This window comes from Leuciscus leuciscus (assembly GCF_965113295.1).
Source record: "Leuciscus leuciscus genome assembly, chromosome: 5".
In the NCBI taxonomy this organism is placed as follows: Eukaryota; Metazoa; Chordata; class Actinopteri; order Cypriniformes; family Leuciscidae; genus Leuciscus; species Leuciscus leuciscus.
This window is the reverse complement of record NC_138729.1, coordinates 43,648,513-43,672,163: the sequence shown is the minus strand read 5'-3', so window position 1 is coordinate 43,672,163 and position 23,651 is coordinate 43,648,513. Positions and strand designations below refer to the sequence as shown.

The window sequence follows — 23,651 nt, the reverse complement described above, 5'->3', positions numbered from 1 at the left end:
CGGGATGATTCGCCCTACTACGAGTTCGTTTACCATCAAAATGACTTCTAAGCTGTTATATTAAAGTACAAATCTTGCATAGTGTGCCTTTAAGATGTGCATGTCGACACTTAGTACAGTTGCATATGGTCCAGTTCACAATACTTCACTGTTTCCACTAAACAATTAAGCAGAATTTCAACATTGATAATAAGAAATGTTTCTTGAGCAGCAAATCAGCAAATTAGAATGATTTCTGAAGGATCATGTGACACTGAAGACTGGAGTGATGATGCTTAAAATAAAATAAAAATATTAAAGTTATTTTAAATGGTAATACCATTTCACAATATTACTAGACTTTTGATAAAATAAATGCGGCCTTGAGAGAATTAAATACTTGAATAGTAGTGCATGTTTATAACTTTAATGAACTGTTAGTGTAAATGAATGAATGGGAAAACCTAAATTATTATTAAGTCAAATCTAAAACTGTAAACAGAGCTATTTTTCTGTCCAAATGCCTTTTGTTTGTCTTGAACAATTGCATATGTACTTCACGGCAGAGGTGCTGGGACAAAGGAAGTTTAATTTAACACTAGGTTTGTACTGTGATTTGTGTTACTACATGACTTTTACAAGCTTCATAAACATTTTTCACCCATAAAAATAGTTTTAAATGGTAACACGCTGTACTCATGGTTGCTGTAAAATGTAGCTGTTATTGCTTAATGGACTATTTTGTCCATAAGACAAATATTAAACCATAAGTGTAAGTGTGTGTTCTAGTTAAGGGTTCTTCCTGCTTTTTGGCAGCAAGTTTTGTTTGGCAGATTTATGCAGCTTCTAAGAATTGTAAATTGTTACATCAGTAATTAACAAAGATTTACCTTTTTTTTTTTTTACACGTGTAATGATAATTCCATAGTATTCTCTACAGTACTTTGGAGTAATATAGTATAGAACAATTTAGTGATCGATCTGAATGCAATACCATGAGATAACTACTTTATCACATTATTACTACCGTACTTTTTGCAGTGTTGTAAAATGTTTGAGTAATTTTACTCCTTAACTACTGTATACAGTATGTATTGTATATAATTTCAGTTAGTTGTACTTTATCTTAGTGATATTAAAATGTAATACTTGTATGCTTACGGTTTCTTTTTTAAGAAAAAATATTTGTATGTAGATAAAAAAAAAAAAAAAAAAAAAAAAATATATATATATATATGCATATATAGTTACATGAACAACCTTTAGCATTCATGGAATGTTTAACATTCCACAAAAGATTCTTTATAGTGGAAAAAGTTTATTCATATGTTTTTCACACTAAGAAAATGGTTCTTCTATGCCATGGCATCACTGTGAAAACCTCCTTTTGAAACCTTTATTTTTAAGTGTACTGCAACTTGGTAGTTTTGTTTGTAAGGAAAGTAACCTCATGTAGTCAATAAGGCATTTTGTGGGTGTTTTTATTTAGTCTTCCTAACATTTTTAGGTAAATTGTATGTAAAATTCGTATTTTTCCTCTTTGCTTTTCAACCAGTGCACTGACACAAGTCAACAGCAGAAATATAACTTTAAAAAAATGGCAGCATAAGAGCAGCTGTAGCCTGTGTCTATTTAGCGTTAAGTGCTGTGGTTCTAGTAAGGACCTCAGTGTAAACTTAAGCTAAGTGTGTTGTTTGGATTTTCGTGTTAAGTGTAGCTCAGGCAAACCCAAGTAGTGAAGAGACTGTGAGAAACCAAGTAGGCACAGTTTTGTACTTTGCTGACTTGGATGCTTATTTTATTTTCCCTTTTTTCCCTTTCAAGAATCTAGGACTTGCCTAAGTAATGTCTTGGCACTTTCAGAGAAAATATAGGGTGATATATATATTTTTTTTTTTAAGTCCTACCACATGTAAGTAAACTCTAAATGAGGAAAGTATGCCTTTTATCTTTGAGGAATCCCAACGGCCAGAAGGCAACCTGAAATTACAGCGTAATGGCAGAGCTTTGCTTTCTGAGGACTTAATTACTTTAATTATAGCAATGCAGAGAGTGTGTAGGATTGCTTAAATATAAAAAGGGGCGAGGAGGAGAAAGCGAGAGGAAAAATCGCATAAAACCGGTGAGATGATTGCTTCAAGGGTCTATATTGTAGCCCACCTGGATATCACAGTCACTATTGCACCGGTTGATGTAGTGCTTTCTAGCAATCATAAGTTCATTGCGATTTAAACTATGTATTTTGCATTCAATATTTATTTTTAACTACAGTAAAGGTACAGTTATAGTACCTTCTTAGGGCTCTATGATTTCTGCAATGCTGAAAATGCGGACGGAATCGTGGAATCCAGTCATAATGTCTGGTCAGTTAATTCTAATGAATGAATTGTTTGTTTGGATGGTTTCATGCAAAGGATTCACTTATTTCAGGCTCTGCGCACAAATCCTTGCGCAGTATTTTAAATATTCTCGATTTATAACAAATTATTTGCATTTAGTGTAAATGTATCCGTTCAATATTCTGGAGCATGAAAATTTGATCGTAACTGACATTTTTCTTTATACTTTTCCCATGGAAATTTGGAAATTGTGCTGTCTAATGTTTTCATATTGATTATTAGTCGATTAGTAGTGTAATGCGCAATAAAAAATACTGGATGATTCTGGTTATAAAATTGTAAACTATGTTATCAGATAGTTTTATATTTTAAAAGATTTTGTATCCCCCTTAAGTAGCTTTAATGTAGTTAGCTACTTTTTGTAAGTAGATTATTGTGTAGCTAACTAATTCAAAAGAGTAGCTACAATTTCAAAGTAGATTCCTCAACACTGCTGGTGGCCATTGTTTGCTGGACACCTGAACAAGGTGTGTGTGTGTGTGTCTGTGTCTGTGTGTGTGGGAGGTTGCGTGGTGGTCTTTGCTTTGTCTTAAGAAGCTTTTCTTGCTGTCGTTAGGCAAGTTGTTACATCGCAGCGCTTGCTCAAAGTAGATTCCATGTCTCTTTCTTCTGGCCTGTTCCACCAGGCTCTCTCTCTCTCTCTCTCTCTCTCTCTCTCTCTCTCTCTCTCTCTCTCTCTCTCTCTCTCTCTCTCTCTCTCTCTCTCTCTCTCTCTCTCTCTCTCTCTCTCTCTCTCTCTCTCTCTCTCTCTCTCTATTGTTCTATGTCAACCAACCCTCTCTCCAACCCTTCATTTTACTCCTAAAGATCTTTTATCAAGCACGATTAATAATTAACTGAAATTGCCATCTTCAAAAGAGCCGAAACACAGCTGAACCGTTCGAAGCACATTGATGTGGAGCAAACAAGGTAGAGCGAGAGAGTTCAGTCTGTTTCCGCATTCCTTTGGATCAGTCAATCAGCTAAACGGTAGTATGAATCTAAACGTTGACAAGACATAGCCTAAACAGTCATTAACTTCCACTTGGTTTTCATCTCTCGAGGTGTTCCCTCATCCAGCGTCAAATGAATTCCTTTGGATTCTCTCAAGTCTTTCTCATTACAATGTTTACTGAGCATATTCACTTTTAAATGAAAATGACAGGTCTTATCAAAGACTGTAAATTATGTCTGGGAATAATAAAATGTTGCAATATTGAATTAAGACTATTGTGTGGTTTATCTCTTAAAGGGGTTATTGGATTGCCCATTTTCCACAAGTTGGTATGATTCTTTAGGGTGTTCATGTAAAGTTTGTGATGTACTTCGGTTAAAATTCCTCATTGGTTGTGTAAAACAACACCCTTTTTACCTCTTTAAAAACAGTTTGGTTCACAGTGACCCGTTTCGGTGCATGTCTCTTTAAATGATAATGAGCAACTGTTCACCCCACCCCTCTCTTCCATGGGGGGTGTCGAATGGCTGAGGGCAGAAATATGCTAATACGGGACAGTCCGTCTGTGGTCGTGAGTGGAGCATGAGCATTATGACATCATAGTGCTCAGAAAATCCTAACGGCCTGATTATTGAGTGTTTAGACTTTTTGAGGATTAAAAAAAGAGGAGTGAATGGATTTTTTTTCATTGTATGGTGGTTTTGTTCACACACTGCAAAGACACATTTATATGCAAACACCATTTAAAAGTGAATTTTGCATCCGATGACCCCTTTAAAATGCCTTTTCTTCCAATGATGATTTTTTTTAAGCTCTCCTGAAATTGCTTGCTTTATCCAAAATTATGGGAAGATGGGAGAATGGGTTCAGTCACTCAATGTGCAAAATGTTTGCTTTTTCCTTTCATTTTAAATTTGAGTTTGGTAATATTGCTGCATAACCTCTCACCCAACCCTTCCGTGCTGTACGACTGCAGTCCCACGAGTTTTCTCTGGGTTGTTTTTGTTCTCTTGCACGTTCTTGCTCAAGCTTTAACAGAAGTCAGAATGGGATTCGGTTTCACTGTGATTTTCCTGTGGGATTCAGTGAGTCTCGTGTTGAAATATGTATTTGATAATGAATGTTGGCACCAACAATTTTAACAATTTTCCAATGTTTTATTCTATTTGGACTTGTAAGTTACTATTTATCAAGAAGATCAGCTAACCACATCACCAGACCCATCATTGTGTGGTAGACATCAAAATACAAAACGACATGGTTAATATGTCAACTTCCATCCATCTATCCATTTATCGATCCATCTATCTATCCAATGTACCGTTTGATGTTAATGAACGTGTATTTGAATTATTGATGTCTTTAGCTACTAAATCCCGACCTAAAGCAACTTTCTCATTCGGGTCATTTACGTGAGACTTCCAGCGAAATCACTTTGACGTAAATGAACAGTGAATTGCGGATACATGTATTGTTTGTTGAACAGTCACTGGCAATGTCTCTACCAAACACTCACTCACACACACACACACACACACACACACACACACACACACACACACACACACACACACACACACACACACACACACACACACACACACACACACACACACACACACACACTCACAGACATGCATAAGCACACAGGCAGTGTGTGGAGAGGCCACGCTTTCTCTCATAGTACCCAGAATGCCTTGGGCTTGGAAAAGTGCCATCCCTTTGCTACTCTGATAACAGAGTTATAGAGCCGCGCATTGTCGCTTTGATCTCTTTATTTTCCTTTTTTTCTTCTTTTTTTTTTCTTTCTCAGCCTGTTCTTTTCTCTTTTGCATGAGTGGAGTTGGAACATACCCAGCCGTCAGTGTAAACAAAATGCGATTCCGGGTATGTGATGTTGATCATCTATTAAAATAATAAAACAATGAACATCAAGATGGCAATAAAATGGTGAACAAATGAAGCAATGAAAGCACAACTAAATGCATTGATCAAAGCTTTGAACTGTAGTTATGTACAGAAAGCCACTGTAACCATCACAAAGTACTTGTTCTCAACACTGAGTCATGTGAGCCCTCTAGCTGAAGTGTAAGAGCGACCTCTATTGGCTGGGAGAGAAACAGGTGGAACGTTTAACGTGGTGTGGAAATATTTACTTAAGGCTCAAAAAAAGTCACATTACTGCAGTGTGTCTTTAAAATGGGCTGCTTTTAAATGAATCCAAATCTTTTAAATGGAGAAAAACTTTGATGTGGAGCCTACTGTTGCTCCCACTTCAAACCTTTGGGGTTTGCGGTCTTACGGTTTCTTGTATTTTGAATTGTTGTCTTTTCCTATAAATGCAGTAATTACCAGTGTTGTTATAGTTAACTAAAATGAAAACTAAAACTATTAAAAGTAATCAGTAATTTAAATAAAGTCTAAATATTAGTTTAGCAAGTAACTTTTGAATAAATAAAAAAAAGTAATAGAAATGTAAAAAAGAAAGAAAAGAAAAGACAAAAGCACATTATAAAATGACTGAAACTTAAACTAAAATCAAAAACTGAACATATAAAAATAAAAGCTAAGATCAATTATTAATAAATACTAGTGCCTATATGTATGTATGTATATATATACAGGGTTGGGGAGTAACGGAATACATGTAACGGCGTTATGTAATCAGGATACAAAAATCCAGTAACTGTAATCCGTTACAGTTACGTCAAAAAACATAGTAATCAGATTATAGTTACATTTTGAAAAAAGGGGGAATACTTTCAGGATTACAATGGTTTCATTTAAAACTAAATAAATAAGTATTTTGGCACAATAACACTATATTAAGCGCTGCTTGATTATACAGTAGTTCCTGGTTCGGTTGCCGGTAATGACTCACGTGTGCCACCCGCTGGTGCATGCGCAAATAACAGCTTTCTACAATCTCCTCAGACGCAGATTGAATCACTGCTGCTAGTAGAAACGATGCTGCCTGCGGGTAAAATCGCTTTTAATTCATGGAAATTCAGCTGCTATTTTGTTGAAATTAGGAGAGTAGCTTTTTTAGTACCCAAAATGTCCTTTCTTATCTTTTCTCACGTAACGGGATGTTCGCTGTCTAGGTAAGGTAGGGGAACTCCCACTGCCAACGCCCCAAGTTCAGTCAGGCAAATTAAGAAAGATCACGGCTTTAGTCAACATGTAGGCCTATTTTAAAATAAACTAATATGTAGATTGTGTAAAAATGTTAAATGTTGTGTTTTTATTTTTTAGTTAAAAATTAGTTAAAAATAAAACAAAATAATCTGTAATACCATACATTAGCCACTAGATGTCTGTATAGCCCTTTACATAAATATATATTCAGGCATGTGTGTATATTTTGCAAATATTGTACACTGGACCAAATTCTTAATAAAAAAACTTTATTTATTGACTTTATTTATATTCGTGACCTTGAAGTAATCCCAAAGTAATCAGTTACATTACTTTCATATTATAGTACTTGGATTACGTTACTGAATACTTTTTTTATGAAGTAATTTGTAACTGTAACGGAATACATTTTTAAAGTAACCCACCCAAGCCTGTATATATATGTATGTATGTATATGTATATGTGTGTATAAATACCAAAATAACACTGGTAATGTGCAGTGCTTTATTCTTTTTCCACTGTTTACTTTCAGCACTGCATTGTCAGTTTTAGATGAGATTTCGGCCCTTCAAGTGTAGAAGAATAATTTTTGTTTGTTTGTAGGCCTGTCGCGATAATTAAATAACCGTCTGATCGCGATTATTTGATCTAACCGCGATTGTTTCAGACAACCGCGATTATTGCGCTCTTTTATAGACCTACGGCACAAGGGGGAGTCATGAACCAAAATAAATAGACAAGCAGTCAAGCACTAATTACGTTTTCTAGCAATATATTCAAAGTCATCTGAAGCCATTCCATAGCTTAATGTGAGGGACAGTAGTATATTTACATTGTTAAATTAAAGTTCACAAACTCGTCTGCAGCTGTCAATCATTCCGTTCAGCATTCAAACTCTGCAGCTGTCAATCATTCCGTTCAGCATTCAAACAGCGCGCGTCGTCCGGTTACGACAGGATACACGGTAAAACTTTCTCCAATGTGACATTGACGTTATAATGCTTGATCTGTAGATAAAGGGCTGTGGATTTGCATAAAATGACTTTATTTTGCTGGAGTTTTTTGCTGTTTCTAAATGACTCGCTCGCTACCGTGTGCCTACACAGCACAAGGACTATGAATTGGCATCAGACGCACAATAACTGGAGTTTAAAACTGTGAAGAAACAAATGATCAATAAACTGTTGGACTGATATACACTAGGATTTGTGCCCTCGACATTTCTTCGCTTTGTGCCGTGAACTTTTAAATGCGCACTTGTGCATCGCTGCGACTCCATGTTGCATTAAGCACATCATTCTGCACCCGCGATGCGCATACGCGCTTTGTTCCGCTCTGTTTTGTAGCGTATCATATTTTCATGGTTTGTGCACATTTGTTTTTATTAACATGTTTAGATTTTATTAAATTACTGTGCAGATGTTTTCAAAAATTTCTTTTTGCTGCTGATTTATACACTCACTAAGTTTAATAAACAAATTGTCATAGCTATTGAATATAGCCTATTTATTTAATATTTAAAGGTGTTAACTGTAAACTTACACTGCAAAATGATAACTTACAAAGGATTAAATTCATCACAATTATTTAATGAATGAAGCACAAAGCCCTAAAACAGACAATTAATCAGCATAATTGCCAAAGCCCTAACACAGACAATTAATCGTCAAAGCCCTAAAACTGACAATTAATCGGCATAACCGCAATTATTTTTTAGACAATTAATCGTCAGCCAAATTTCATAATCGTGACAGGCCTATTTGTTTGTCACCGTCTTCACAGGCGAAGAGAGCCGTTCAGAGAGGGGCCACAGCTGTCATCTTTGACGTCTCTGAAAATCCAGATGCCATCGACCAGGTGAGTGTCTATAACATCAGTGATGTGCTGAATGTCATGACAACTTCAACCTAATTTGATCTTTATCAGCAATACATCCAGTTTTAATATTAGCATTTTCTAGAGTAACACCTGTCCATTACATGCATAATGTATGAAAAACATAAATTTTAATTGGATCCATTATTATAAATGGATGTATAATGAGACTGTATATTTAGTTAGTTATAACAAGTTTTTGTAGATAATTTCAGCCTTCAGAGCCGTTTACACGACACCATTTTCAACTAAAAATGGACAACTTTTTATTAGTTTTGGCCGTTCGTTTACACAACAACTGCGTTTTGGGGACCTGAAAACACAAACCTTTGAAAACCTTTTTCACAAGGTTTTTCATTTTATAATTTTAAACAAGTAAAATTAAACCGTTATCATCTCTTTGTAAACAACAAAAATGCAAATTTGCATATTTTGTGTTCAGTCTAAAGGTGTTCCTTTACAAAGTGACATCGCCAACTACTGGTTCGGCAGCATAAAACAGCGTTTTTGTCATTTTCGTGGATCCGTTAATTTTAGTACATCAGTGTTGTGTAAACGTATCCTTTGTAGTGCTATACATACAGTATATATATATTTTTAATGTTTCTACTTTATAGTTAAATCAAGGTTGAAGGTTTAAAACCTCACATTCTGAACTTCAAAACTCCCATTTAGTGTTTAAAGATATCATTGGTTTGTAATGTGGTTTGTTAATGAAATTGCCTTCAATTGGTGGTTGCGTCCCAGATTGCATACTTACACTACATACTAAATTACACTCATTAATAGCTTGTAATCAGTGAGATTTTATTTTATTTTATTTTATTTTATTTATAAATCAGTACATAATTATATAATTTGGGCATGTTTGGCACACTGTTTACAACTTCCAGTCTAATTCTAGTACCACATTCTGTTTAGGACCGAATCGGATGGGGATGTATTGGTATTTTCTTTAAGAAATGCAAATGTAGTTAAAGATATTCAGTGGTAATTGAAAGAAGCGTGTTGTCCACTACCACTTTATTTCCATTTACTTAATGGAATCACTACCGTGGTGCAGCACCTATTCTCAGCACTGTCTGTGGAAAAGGCTGATCTGCGGAAGTCCTTTTCTTTGTCTCTGCTTTTGAGAGAGCAAGGGTCTTTTTTTCCACTCCCCTCTCTTTCACTGTGGTATTTTTCTCTTCCAAACCAGGCCCAGACTTGCTTTTTTCCCCCTCTCCTTCGTTCAGTTGTAAACGGTGTACAGACGAGATAAAAGAGCTTCTGTGTAGACCACATGAAAAGAGTCAGCGCAGTACATTCCAGTGCCAGCACCTCTGTCCAGACTCATTCGGCTTCCTCGGTTGCACAGATTACAGTTTAAAGCCTCAAGGCTTTGGGGAGGACGAGGAGAGTTTTAATCACGGGGCGAAGCATTAAGGGAAAAGCTTTCATCATCACCTGCTAGATCCTACCCTAGTTCCCTACCCCAGATCCTAACCTAGTTCTGTCCTTATTCATTTCTCTCTTTCTCTCTCTCTCTCTCCCTCTCTCTCTCTCTCTCTCTCTCTCTCTCTTTTCTCCCCCAGTAAGCATATGTACATTGCCAAAGACGTCTGTGATACCTCAACTGAAAAATGTATGCTATTACTTTAAGTGATCTAATTTTTGTCTAATGGGTTACTAAATGTGTTAAAAATGTGTAAAAATCTTTAGTAAATGTCTTTAGAAAACAGATTCCAGGAAAGGAAAAACTTAAACGTCCCAATTTCTGTTAAATGTTATTCTATTCCATGTGACAAACACCTTATAAGTTTATTGCAGATAAGCGAATGCTGTAAATCGTCAAGATAAAAATGCACAAGCCGCAAAGACGTCTCTACGATGTATGTGTGCTGTTAGAGCCTGTATTTCTATCGTGTTGTGATGTGTAAACATAGAGAATGCGTTGTTTGAAATGGGAGGATTTCCCTGAGTCTGTGCATCTTTTCTTGAATGAAAACCCAACAGACCTGAAAAATAAGAGGGGGAAAAGAACGCTTAAATGACTATCTTTCAACTTCCCATATTTCACATGAGAGACATGACGACAGAGGGAGAAATAGAGGCTTAAATATCCCTGGTATTTCCCTCAGGTTTTTCAAATTACAGACTGGAGCTGTAGTCTGAGGGAGCTACAAGGCTAAATTGAGCATCCACATTTGCAACATGCAATTGGTTTACTGCTACTTTCCCCTTCTATAGAAAAAAAAGGCCAACCACAGTTTCCACGTCTGGACTCTATAGGTTGCTTTTTCACATGGGTGTATGTTGTCGGGGAAAGCTTTTCCCTGGCAACCGAGTTCATGTAGATTGGGCAGATTGAATAATGATTGGAAACGTTATTCATTAAAATAATTACATGTATTTTTCTAAGTGCATCTTCAGATGTAAAGCCATAGCAGCATAATGGGTTTTCTGCTGCTTTTGAGAGTTTTTACTCAAAATAACTGTATCGTTTATTTGTTAAGTGGTCTGGCATGACAGCTTGAAATCTCGCTCTCAAGTTCTTAATGTCTTTTCTCTCATTATTTTCTCTAGTTGAACCAGGTTTCAGAGGACCCCTTAAAGAGGCCGGTGGTCTATGTCAAAGGAGCCGATGCTGTTAAACTGATGAACATAGTCAATAAGCAAAAAGTTGCACGAGCCAGAATCCAACATCGACCACCAAGGGTGAGAGTTCACACTTGTATTGCATGCAATAACGTATATTAGTATGTTTGTTATAGTTGGAACTTTATGGGTCACAACGTTTATCTACAACCCCATTTCCAGAAAAGTTGGGACATTTAGTAAAATGCAATACAATTCATAATCTGTGATATGTTAATTCTCTCTAACCTTTTTTTTTAACTGACAAAAGTACAAAGAAAAGTTTTCCAATGTTTTCACTGACCAACATAATTGTATTTTGTAAATATAAACAAATTTGATATTGATGGCTGCAACACACTTCAAAAAAGTTGGGACAGAGGCGGGTGATAAAGGTTAGATTATACAGGCATTATAAAGGTTAGATTATACAACTCTTTTTAAACAGTCCACAATAAGTAGGTGAATTAGTAATAGGTGTTATCGGGGGATAACATACTGCTGGATGGCGCGATTGACCAATCAGAGTAAAGTGTAATAAAACTCTCTAATAAGTCGTAAAATGAATCTCCTTTAAAGTACACCCTCTGTAATCTTTTTTGCGTACACCTTATCTGTAAAATGTTCTGACATTTTCCTGTTGTCTACAACAGCCCACAGAGTATTTTGACATGGGAATCTTCCTGGCGTTCTTCGTTGTGGTGTCTCTGGTCTGCCTCATCCTCCTCATCAAGATAAAGCTCAAGCAAAGACGCAGCCAGGTGAGGCTCACAACGCAGTTTGATACATATTTGATTACACTGTAATAATTCAATTTGAGGTTTAAATTTTGACCTCATCGTTTAATGCAATTTGATTCATTCACAAAAGGTGTCTTGTTTCATGTCAATGTACGATTTAAAGAAGTTTGTTTCATGCCATTCCTGACATGCGTTCTGTACATAATTGTTTCCCCACCTGTCAGAGTTCCATGAACCGGATGGCTATTCAGGCCCTGGAAAAGATGGAAACACGCAAGTTCAAGGCTAAGGTCAAGGGTCAACGTGAGGCCAGCTGTGGAGCATCAGACTCTGTGAGCAGTAGTTCCACATCAGACTGTGCCATATGCCTTGAGAAATACATCGATGGCGAGGTAAATATCCTTCACAAATGTTCAAAAACTTGTAGGAAATAAAAAACTAAATTAAAAAGGTGTTGCACACTGGCCAAATTTCCTCACTTTGTCAGTTCTCTAATATCTATTCCAAAACCAAATTACAGGCTAACAGATTAAAGGAATATGCTAAACCACTATTGCATGACCCTGGAAAATTAGTCATGCTTTCAAGTTTATTTATTTTGGTTGATTTGGTTTATTCAGCAATGGACCTTTTTGAGGTTTTTGATAATGTTGTCTTAAACATCCATGTTTTGGCCTCCCTGTGCTTCTTTTTTCTCAAAATATATGAAGACTAACGCTGGTGACATTTTTTTATTCGCCTTTGTGGTTATGTGTCATGCTAAAAAAAAAGCACACAACAAAGAAATCAAGTCGTCTTAGATGCACAGAGGAAGTGGCGATATAAAAGGCTCAATGGCATCAAAGGGTTTGTCTGTGATGATTAAGAAAAGCAACAAAAGCGGGGCGGAAAGGCAGAGGGAGGGGGGATGAGTCATGCTTGGGGACAGAGAATGACTTCTGTGGGTGAGATCTGTGAAGTTAGGCTTTCTGTCTGAAGGCACAGGAGTGCATCTCTTCGAAAGGGATTGAGAATGTAGCACTGACATGCTGTGTAACGGTGGCGCCATCTACAGTTCACATGCACAATGTGGTATTTTTGCATCTAAAGCAGGGGTCTCAAATTCTGCTTTTGGAGGACCACCTTCCTGTTAAGTTTAGTTCCAGCCCTAAATAAACACACCTGAACCAGCTAATCAAGGTCTTCCAGATTACTAGAAACGTTCTGGCTAGTGTGTTGGTGCAGGTTAAAGTTAAATTCTCCAGGGGTGCTTCTCATTTCTTATTTGTGCATCCTCGTTTCCTTTCCACACGTCTTAGCTCCTCTCCTAAGGATGCGAGGGAAGGATACACCTGTGTATCCTTGCTCATGACTCCTCAGGAAGCTTCCTCGCTCCTCATTCCTCTCCTCCTCGCAATTAGAGAATTGGGATGGCCTTCAAAATGGCTGAGTTCGATCGGTTTTCCAGGTCACAGGCTGGAGGATGGAGGAGCGAAGAAACGAGGAAGTATCAATTTGAGTATTTAGAAGCACCCCAAGACCATTGGCCCTCCAGACGCAGAATTGAACACCCCTGATCTAAAGCGTGAACATAGCTCTGTGACTTGGTAAAAGCATAAAATTCGGGCCCATGGTTATCTGTTTTTTGGGGTTTGCAAATATTGCATTTCAGGAAGCTTCAAAATGTCATTGCAATAACTGGGCGGCCCACAAAAATGTTAAGACAGACCTGTTGACCTCACAAATCTTCTCCTCCACACTTGCAGGAGTTGAGGGTTATCCCTTGTGCACACCGATTTCACAAGAAATGTGTGGACCCTTGGCTACTTCAGCACCACACTTGTCCACACTGCAGGCACAACATTATTGGTAAGCATCAGAAACCGGCTAATAAACTTGTCTAAATAATGGGTCTTGATTCAGTAAATTTTTTAACTGTGCATTTTTATTTTCTACCAGAACAAAAAAAGGGAAACCCAGGTGCCGTTTGCCTGGATCCGGGAAACCCAGTCCACAGCCGCCAGCAGAGAGTTGTCCTCCCTGTTCATTATCCAGGAAGAGTGCACAGAGCTGGGCAAGTGACGGCCTACCCTACACGGACCAGCATGGACCCCCATGGCAACCCCATCACGGTTTTAACAGTGGACCAGCACCCGGAGCAGGGCCTCTATCCTTCGCAATCTTCCTTTATTCGGGGTTACCCTGCCCTCCATTTGGACCGCACACTAAACCCGCACCATTGCGGCATGGAGCATCGTGGCCCTGCTTACCCACAAACCCATACATTCAAACGGCCCAAATTCCATGGACGCAACTTTTCTCGTGCTGCCTGCTTTTCCCAGTACGAGACCATGTACCAGCACTACTATTTTCAGGGCTTGACCTTTCCACAATCTGATGGTCAGCCTGGTAATGGACTACACAAAGGTCACAGTCGACCCTTCCAGCCAGGACTTTTGTATCCTACTGTGGTGCACATGGCACCGGCTTCATCTTCTCGTCTGGGTGACTCCGGAAGCACCTCAGGACTTAGTTGTTACCACGGGCACCGCTCCGTGTGTAGCGGTTACCTTGCGGACTGTCCTGGAAGTGACAGCAGCAGCAGTTCGGGTCAGTGCCACTGCTCCTCAAGTGACTCCATGTTGGATTGTACGGAAGTCAGCAACCAAGGCGTGTATGGAAGCTGTTCGACGTTCCGGAGTTCGCTAAGCAGTGATTATGATCCCTACGTGTACCGAAGTAAGAGTCCGTGTCGGGGATCGGCTGGGGAGGCTGGGACGCTATTTTCTGCCGCCCCTCCAGCTGATGACATTTCGGCCCCAGTATCAGGGATGATGGACTGCCTACAACCTCCAGTTGGAGTGTGTTACAGTTCTGGGGACCAGTTGTCTAACTGCAGCCTGGAGCCCAATTGTAGTAACCACTCTTCAGTGGAAACCAGGGAACTTACTAGCACTACCTCAGCCGGGCCCCTAGAGGGCTCATTGGCAGAAAGGAGCCACAGCTCTGTGAAGCCTTGTGGAGAGCAAGGGGTAGCTTGCAACTGCTGTTTTGAGGTACCTAAATTACACTTAGAACGTAAAGGCAAGGAAGGAGAAGACCGAGGACGCTGCAGATGGGCTGCAGAGTCTCAGGCGGTCGCTTCCCCACAGAACTTTTATAGCGTTAGCACAGAGCAGCTACCGTCTCCAGATCATGTTAGCTATGACGGACTGCCGTGCTGCTTTTACACAGAGATGACTGTACACAGAGGAAGTGCTAGTAATTACGCTGAAGATTGTTCAGTTAACGTACAGTACACCCAGACAGACAGTGACGGATGCATGGGTCAGGGTTGCTGTGAGCTAGCACAGCGAATACCCATAATTCCTGAGGATACAGACTGTGAATTAGGCTTGGGTCCAGAACCACAAACATGTTTGCTCCCTCCTAGACTTAACCTAGAGAGGGAGGAGAGGACTTCTGAGGAGAATTGTGACTTGTTTTTCACCTCAGGACAATGTAGAGGTCAAGTTTATCAGCAGCCTCAGGATGAAGAGGCGACAGCACTGTTTTCCTCACAGTGTACTGGCGTGTCTGAAACACAAGGGGGTGGCAAAGCATCTTATGATAGATCAGGGCTCTGATAGGAGACCCCAAAACAGCACAGGCTCTTGAAAATCAATAAATGTTAAACTTTTAAATAGTTGTGTTGTCAGAACTCTGGAGTGTACTTATCAGAAATGGTTTGCTTTTCAAATTAAGATTTTACAATTGTACTTTTTTTTTCTTTTCTTTTTTTCTCAGTGTTGATCTTGTTCATTCCTGTGGCCTTCAGAATCTGTCACATCAACACAATGGTTATAGAAGTTATAGAAGGCAAAAGTACAAAGCTAAATAACAGCTATATTTGAATTTCACATACTTCCTCATGCAACACAAACTCAGAAATGTGAGTCATACAGAGCATCATTATATGAATGCTTTCTTGATTGGACTAGGACCAGGGATTATGTCTAAATGTATATGACTAACTTTTACGTTTTTATGACAATTTAGATTATGCCTAAGTTCCATGTTATTAGCGCTAAGATAATTTGAATGCTCTTTTTACATTCAGAATTGCATGCGAGCAGTAAGAAGTCATACAGCATGTACGTACATCTCAGTAAACTAAATGATTTCATTTAGAGAAATAAAAAACCAAAATGGAACACTTCATGTGGAGGGAGTGCACATCAGGTGCTGGGGTCATTTCTCACCGACAACTTAGCTAGGTGTAAATCAGACTTGAATATGTACACCTCCCTCTTTCTCTTCCTCTCTCAGGGCCTTTGTCTTTTTAGTACAGAAACAGACCATTTAAAAAAAAAACTTCCTCCTTTTTTTTTTTTTATACTTGTCAATGGAGACTACTGAGCTACATGTATATCACACCAAAGTTTAGTTTGTCTCCAGGGTACAGTCAAAACACCACTGGTTGAATTAGAACCTGACTACTCTATAGGGTTAGAGGTGTAGGATCTCTAGTGTTTGACCCCTAAGTTGCTCTTTTTTTTTAAGCTAGCAGTTTGTCAGGAAGACACCAAAGTATAATGGTTTAAAGAGATTGGAATGCAGTGGTATATATATATTTATATGTATCAAAACCGCATAATTACCTTTAATAACTACACATTGCACTCATGCTTTACACATACACCATCATATCATCATGCCTTTCTGTTTTTACAGAGTATTTTATACTGTTTCTATGAAATGTACCCATACAGCTTACACAGGCGGTCATTTTAAAATAACTTTATTTATACATAGACTAAAACAGTGCCGTAACATGAGAATCTACTCTTGCCTTGCATAGAAATATGTACTGCAAATATAGCATTTTTTCTGGGTACTTGAGTCACTATTTAATATTTCGTATTGTTTGTAGCACTTAAGATTGTATAAAAGAAAATGTGTACAAAAATTAATATTTTTTAATTTTTTTAAAGATATAATTATTTTCTCCATTATCATTTTACAAATGTTAAAGGTTAGAGTTTGATCTGTGTATATTTCTGTATCTGTGTAGCAGCACATTTCATAAATGGAAATATGTTCTCTGAATATTTATTGACTAATATATTTATCTTTAAGCCATGTCTTATGTTCAGAGTGTCTGTGAGGTTCTTTTCTTTTTTCTTGAGATCACTAATAAGAGACTTTGTAAATACATGGTAATTGCACACAAGACGATTAAATATTCTCTGACCAAAAACTGATTTAAAAATTTTAGTACAGTTTTGTAACAAAGTGTACAAAGATCTTTAAAAAATATATGGTTTTATTAAAGTAAAAACACAATTGACTGTTTCATTTTCACCAAGCACAACACATCACAGGGATGTTGTTCATGTTATGGACCAGTTAATACAAAAGTGTGTGGATTTGATTGAGTCCAGAAGTAGAACTCGCACAGCATTATATGAATGATGGGTAATTCATTGGGAGTGTTCATTACTAAACTTAAATTGTGCAATGAGATCAAATAAAACATATTTTGTCTTTTTTGTTTTATTAGGTCAGCATGTGCTTCCCAATGACCGAAAACCAAACACATTGTCCAGCTTGTACAAATAAAAATAGTGCTCACATTCCATCAGCTTTAACATTTTCAATATCTCAGGAAAACATTTCACTCAAACTTTAAAGAACATTTTAATCTCTTCCATTTTCACTTCAAAGGGTGAAATGTTTCAATATACCAACAGCATAAATACATGAACAAAGGACTTTCCATGCGGAGTTTCCTAAGAGCCAGTGCCTGTTACACAAGTGTTTGATTTTACTGTCGTCCCATTGTTTGTAGAACTGCACTCTTTCTTGTCAGAGTTCATTTGGAGAGAAAGTCACTCAGAGCTTGAATCCTGAATGAATGGCAACGATTCCTCCTGTCAGGTTAAAATACTGGACACACAAGAAGCCAGCATCCTCAATCATTTCCTTGAATGTTTCCTGTGGAAGACATATAGTATAATAAAGGTTTCTCACGACGTATTCTATAATTCGTTTTCACACAAATTCTAAAATGCTTCATTTCACTCTTTGCTTAGATTACCATTATAGTTCAGATGTTATTTACAATATTGTAATACTTTTGAGTTTTCAGGATATTTTAGCATTGAAAAGCTGCAAAAATAAAACAAAGGATGTGCCCGAAGGCTAAATCTGAATTTGGATAGTTAATAGCGAGCGCGCATTCAAAAGCAATTTCAACACACCACATATTGATAGCTGCTTCCTGATGCCCGCAAATTATATACAATATAATTAACCAACCATATAATTGAGAAAACATTGAAATCATTTTTTTCCCTCCCTTCTCATATTTTTTTCCCCCCCCATCACCAAGTCCCTTTAGGGGCTTCGTAGAATGCCTAATTTCCCAACATAGTATTTGGCTTCAGGTACCCCTAGCATGGACAAAATTTCAGTGTGGCTTTCACAAAGAAAAATAAAATTAAAATGATCCCTTAGTTGATGAAACACCCTTATAAGTTACATTTACATTTATTCATTTAGCTGACGCTTTTATACAAAGCGACTTACAATTGCTATATATGTCAGAGGTCGCACGCCTCTGGAGCAACTAGGGGTTAAGTGTCTTGCTCAGGGACACATTGGTGTCTCACAGTGGATTCGAACCCGGGTCTCTCACACCAAAGGCATGTGTCTTATCCATTGCGCCACCACCACCCCTATATAAGTTCTTACATTTCAAGACCCAACACGGTTTTATTTTAGGCAAAATGAAGATAGACATTTGGATCAAAGCTACAAGGAAATTATTGCACTTGCACGAAAAGTCTTCTAAACACTTATTGTGCCATGTCTCTTATGCCTATTAAATAGTTGTATCACTAAGGAATGTGGATTTTGTTTTTTTGTTACCTGGTCTGGGAACTTTCGGATGCTTTCCACCAAATACTGATATGATTTCCAGTCTCCAGCGATCACTTCACCCAACACAGGGATCATCTGAAAACTATATGCATCATACAGCCTGCAAAAAATAAATAAATCATGGAGCAATTCACATACTACACACTGTGTATAATTAGATTAAATTTTTTTTTTTTAAGTACATAAGTTATTACAAAAAAAGTGAGTAATGATTATTTTTTTTAGCATAGCACAATATACAATACATATTCTAAAGTGTGTTTTTAAAGAATAGTGCCTAACAAATCAAAGACTGTGTTAATGACTGGCAAAAGAGCCCTAAAAAGACATGGTGATGGAAAAAAATATGAAATGGCACGAAAAAAAGAATATTTCAATGGTTTTTACGTTCCCCTGTTCACTCACAAAACTTTTGCTTTCAAAAGCATTTACTTATTTTTCCTCCATCACCATGTCCCTTCAGGTGCTCCGTAAAACGTCAACTGAAAATATAAAAAACTTTTTTTATAGCTCATTTTATTTCAGCTAGTTTCCAAGGCAACATTTCTCATTTTCATTCAGTTCAACTTGTAAAAAAAATAACTAAAATGCACAAAAATAAATTAATACTGAAATAAAAACAATATAGACATATAAACAAAAACAAAACAAAATTACTAAAAATGAATTCTATAATAGTGATACTAAAATAACAATGACCTTGCGAGAAGAGGGTTGGTCACTTTGCTGAATTCTAGACACATGAAGCGTCCACCTGGCTTAAGGACGCGCAAAGCCTCTTGTAGAGCCTGCAAACAGAGACGTCATCTTAAAGAAAATCATAATAATAACTAGCATACAGAATGATCAAAGACCTCGTACACTCCCATTCTTCAAATATGGAAATGAATAAATGATAACAACATGAAATGCAGTATGTTTTATATTAGATAGCAAGACACACAGATCATAAGTAGTAGAGCAATATGGACAACAATTCAAAGTTAAATGGCTTTCAAGACAGTGTTACTTATTTCAGTGTCGATTCAGCAATCTGATATGAAGTGCAGAGTCTTTACTTGCTCTATGTGGGTGACATTTCTGATGCCGAAGGCAATAGTGTATATGTCAAACTGATCGTCATCGAACGGAAGCTCTTCTGCATCGCCTGCGACCCATGACAGACCTGCAAGCATGTGACAATGAAATCAACCTTTATATTTCACTCCAAAACATGCATGATCATGTCTTTGGTTGCAGATGATCATACCTGTAGTGATTCCTGCTGTCTCCGCCTTTTGTTTTCCAACTTTGAGCATTTCTTTATTGATGTCACACACCACGGCCCGTGACTGTGGAGGCCCTGCATCGTCGGACACATAATGTTCAGTTATGTCCTGCCACGATGGTGTCTGACGGGATTTTGCTCTTAGCCGCTGCTGACGATCATACATTGAGTGTGTGTACTCCAGGAAGCGGAAAGAGATGTCACCTACAGCAGAATAGCACATTTCTCAATTTGTACGAACATCTAGGGCAGCAGTTTTCAATCATTTAGGTGCCACGGACCCGAAATATGATCATCCCAATCCTAAAATTTAAAAGGCAGCTATATATTTTCATGTGTAAGGACCCAATTTATTCAGTGAAAAATCATTATTATGGTTAAAAATGTAAAATATCATTTGGAAAATAATTTGATTCTACTGCGTTACATTACATTTCTATGGAAGCTTGTTTCCGCCACAGAATAAAACATTTTATAAAAGATAATTGCGACTTTTTATCGCAATTATGTGTTATAAAGTCAGAATTGCATGATATAAAGTCGCAATTGTGAGAAAAAAAAGTCTGAATTCTGACTTTATAAGACACAATTGCGACTTTATTTCACGCAATTCTGACTTTATATCTCGCAATTCTGACTTTATTTCACGCAATTCTGAGAAATAAAGTCAGAATTGCGAGATGTAAACTCGCAATTGTGAGATAACAAGTCGCAATTATCTTTTAAAATGTTTTATTATGTGGCGGAAACAAGCTTCCATACATTTCTTTTCTAATAATTGATTTATTTAATTTTTTTTATCACATTTTCAATTTTTTTATACGTTTTTCTCTCAACTTTTCCACGGTCCCAATGTATGTTTTTGAAACCTTTTTGCTTTTAAATACTTTGGTCAGTTCAGGAATAATTTAGGGAATTTTATATTATTTATATGAAAGAATTAAAAGAGCAGTTTCATGTCCATCCTTGTATTGTTCAACTTGTCGAGGTTGATATGGGATCTAGAAAATAATTAGTAATAAGTAATGCAATACGTTTTAGAGAGTAATTAGTACAGTAATCTAATGACACTGTTGAAGATGTAATTAGTAGCTAGTAATGAATTACTCTTTCAGAGAAACTTACCCAACACTGATGTTCAAGAAGCACATTAAAAGACAATTCATATTTAAAGACACTTTATATTCAGTAATATTATACATTTTATTACATTGACAGTATGACTAAAGCTGAATAACGACACTATTTCCTTCTGTTTATAACTGAATTAGGCTTGTTTCATAATTTGACGAACTTTGCACTAAACTGAATCAACATTTAAAGCTGCAGTCTGCAGTTTTTCCTCTTTGTCGCCATCTCTGTTCGAAATCTGCAAATGCAGTTATTTGCGGAATTATCAACTTTACGTGCGTTGTGCCTCGGCATTGCACAACGCGGATGAATCCAATGTTTTGAGGAGAATGTGGCAGTCAGTCACCGCGCTGGTGTGGAGACTGTCATTCACAATCACAGATTCTACTTTTTGGAAGTATGACCAACATAAGAATTTTCACCGGAAAATGTCGTCTGAACAAGTAAGTAACATCCACTTTTGTTCAGACCAACTAAGGAAAAAAAAAAGCATTGCAGTAAATCGCGCTGATTAAATCTAACAATCACTTATCATATCACGTCAAACCGTGCAAATTATACTTTGTTCTCAAATTGTTAATGTTAACAACATCAGCATTGCGTGACTACATTCACAACGGGTGAATCTCCAGTTGTCACTGGTGATTGTCGTTTGAACCTTTCTGGATCCGCCATCAAATTGCTAAGTTTAACTATATCAAGTGCTGTGAGAAAAGGCTATAAATCTCCACCTCCAACATCCTCACACACAACATAGCCTACTAGCCGAGACATCTTCTTTATATGTACAGATGTGAAGTAATGACGCAAAGACATGCTTGAATTTCCCGCGGAAATCCACCACTTCCCCGCTGGAATTAAAAACATTATTACAAGCTTACCGTCTTGAATCGAGCTAAAGCAAGCAGAGAGTTTTGAACACAGGCTGGTTATGTACTTGCTCAAAAATGTATTTTGGATAATTTTTAACCCAAAAAGGTTACGGACTGCAGCTTTAACTGAGTAATGACACTATTATCTTCTGTAGAACTGTTTTATAGTTAATTTCATAAATAAAGAACTTTGCAACATTCACGCTGCTATTGAACTAAATTGAGCTGAATAATGACACTCTATAGTGTCTTTTTAGAGCTGCTTTTGAGCAGAAATTGTATTCGTTTAATAATTTAAGAACTTGGCTGCATTAATGCTGTTATTTTCTTGTTTATTACTGTGAAGCTGCTTTAAAACGATCTGTATAGTATAAAGCTCTAGATAAATAAAATTAAAATGAATGAAATTAAATTAAATAAAGAACAAGTGATAGTTTTGATTAACCTGTGCCACCAGCCGTGTCCAGTAGCCGTAGCCCCGGCTGAGGATTCATAATGTGCAGCAGTGTGTCTTTCCACAGTCTGTGGATTCCCAAACTCATGGCGTCATTCATCACGTCATACTTCTCGGCCACACTTTCAAACACCTTATACACTGATAGTTGAAAAACAACGAGAGAAATGGAAATGTCATGCATGCCTAGTGGAAAGGTTCTAGCACACACTATCTAAATTTAAAAAACTCAATTTAAACACGTTTAATTAGGCATAGACAACTAATCATACTAATACACTAATACAACTAAAGCATACATAAACAACCATACCAAATATGAAGGCAGATACAGTTGCCAGTAAATAGTTTCCAATTTCCATATACTTGTAACGTTACAGAACAACTAAAAAAGCTAATTTAGTTTTGTTTAGGTATGTGACATTGTAGCATGACACATAAACATATCATGTAATATTGTCATATATTCTCTTTTGAATAAGTAAGTCAAACAGTCCTAAGAAACTGATGTGTGTAACTCACCTTTCTCTGCTTTCTCCTCCTCTGGGACTGTTTGGAATCCAAAGTGCGTACTTCTGCCCTCTGTACTATCGCTATATCCTCGACACCCTGTGATCCCAGCACGACAGCATAAATGTTTGATTCGACACCGTGAAACATGATGAATATTTCGCGTAGAATTGAAGAAAAATCTAAGTGCCCTGATGGAGGCCGCCATGTTTCTCTCAAGTTCAGTTGCGCAAGCACTGCGTCATAAACCCGTAACGCGACGAGTTGTAGTTCCGGCGGATCTTTGTTGGACTACAAACATGTAGATATTTGATCTCCACCTGCCAGAGATCAAATATTCAGTAAATATTAACAGTAGTAAAAACTATGGTGCTTGACAGGCGGCTTTGACTTGCATAAAAAAATGGACCCCAAGTTAATGATGTCTTGATTAACTTTAGTTATTACCCTCTTAAAACATCTTTACCAGCAATTTAAAGCCCATACATGTGTGAGCCATGCGAATGAGCCAAATGTATTTTCAATGTATGTGTGAAAGCTTGTTCTGTGGGGACAGGTTTGTTCACAATTATCAAAATTATAATAAAATGATAATTATACTTTATGGAATAGCCTATGTATAATATGTATGTAGGCTTATATATATGTTTGTCGGAATCTTGTCACACAAACGAGTTGGTAAATCTTTAAAAATGTATTTAGGCTAATCATTTCTAAAATGTTTTATAGAAAGATTTATTAGGCAGAAAGATTTATTGATAGATATTTCTGGATTTCTAGCTTTATTTTTTTATAGTTAATGTTATTATTTAACTTTTTTATTATTGTGTAT

At 37.1% G+C, this 23,651-nt stretch overlaps 3 protein-coding genes across 4 annotated transcripts in view; 2 read left to right on the top strand and 1 right to left on the bottom strand.

The window, feature by feature from the left end:
- The window catches only part of LOC309498475 (uncharacterized protein), a 4,188-nt gene extending 4,101 nt beyond the window's left edge, over nucleotides 1-87 (top strand). The window contains exon 2 of the mRNA XM_082169243.1: nucleotides 67-87. The gene's annotated coding sequence lies outside the window, so the exon portion shown is untranslated. The remainder of the gene's footprint in view (nucleotides 1-66) is intronic.
- The window catches only part of znrf3 (zinc and ring finger 3), a 74,402-nt gene extending 57,613 nt beyond the window's left edge, over nucleotides 1-16,789 (top strand). For both annotated transcript variants that reach the window (XM_082170232.1, XM_082170233.1), the window contains 6 exons: nucleotides 8,234-8,308; nucleotides 10,892-11,023; nucleotides 11,596-11,703; nucleotides 11,907-12,074; nucleotides 13,428-13,530; nucleotides 13,621-16,789. In XM_082170232.1, coding sequence (XP_082026358.1) covers nucleotides 8,234-8,308; nucleotides 10,892-11,023; nucleotides 11,596-11,703; nucleotides 11,907-12,074; nucleotides 13,428-13,530; nucleotides 13,621-15,287 — 2,253 coding nt within the window. In that variant the 3' untranslated portion in view covers nucleotides 15,288-16,789. The remainder of the gene's footprint in view (nucleotides 1-8,233; nucleotides 8,309-10,891; nucleotides 11,024-11,595; nucleotides 11,704-11,906; nucleotides 12,075-13,427; nucleotides 13,531-13,620) is intronic.
- A 159-nt stretch (nucleotides 16,790-16,948) lies between these two features.
- Nucleotides 16,949-23,054, bottom strand: coq5 (coenzyme Q5, methyltransferase). Its single transcript, XM_082170374.1, has 7 exons — nucleotides 22,832-23,054; nucleotides 22,301-22,450; nucleotides 19,835-20,056; nucleotides 19,644-19,750; nucleotides 19,285-19,373; nucleotides 18,574-18,685; nucleotides 16,949-17,637 (listed from the first exon to the last, which is right to left on the bottom strand). Exons 1-7 carry the CDS (start codon nucleotides 23,025-23,027, stop codon nucleotides 17,536-17,538), a joined length of 978 nt encoding a protein of 325 aa, XP_082026500.1. The 5' UTR covers nucleotides 23,028-23,054; the 3' UTR covers nucleotides 16,949-17,535.
- Nucleotides 23,055-23,651: the final 597 nt, after the last annotated feature.

Coding starts and splice junctions, on each gene's coding strand:
- coq5 (XM_082170374.1), bottom strand. CDS start 23,027: ATGGCGGCCTCCATCAGGGCACTTAGATTTTTCTTCAATTCTACGCGA. Junction 19,751..19,834: donor GACAGCAGGAATCACTACAG/GTATGATCATCT, acceptor ACATGCTTGCAG/GTCTGTCATGGGTCGCAGGC. Junction 17,638..18,573: donor TCCGAAAGTTCCCAGACCAG/GTAACAAAAAAA, acceptor TGTCTTCCACAG/GAAACATTCAAGGAAATGAT.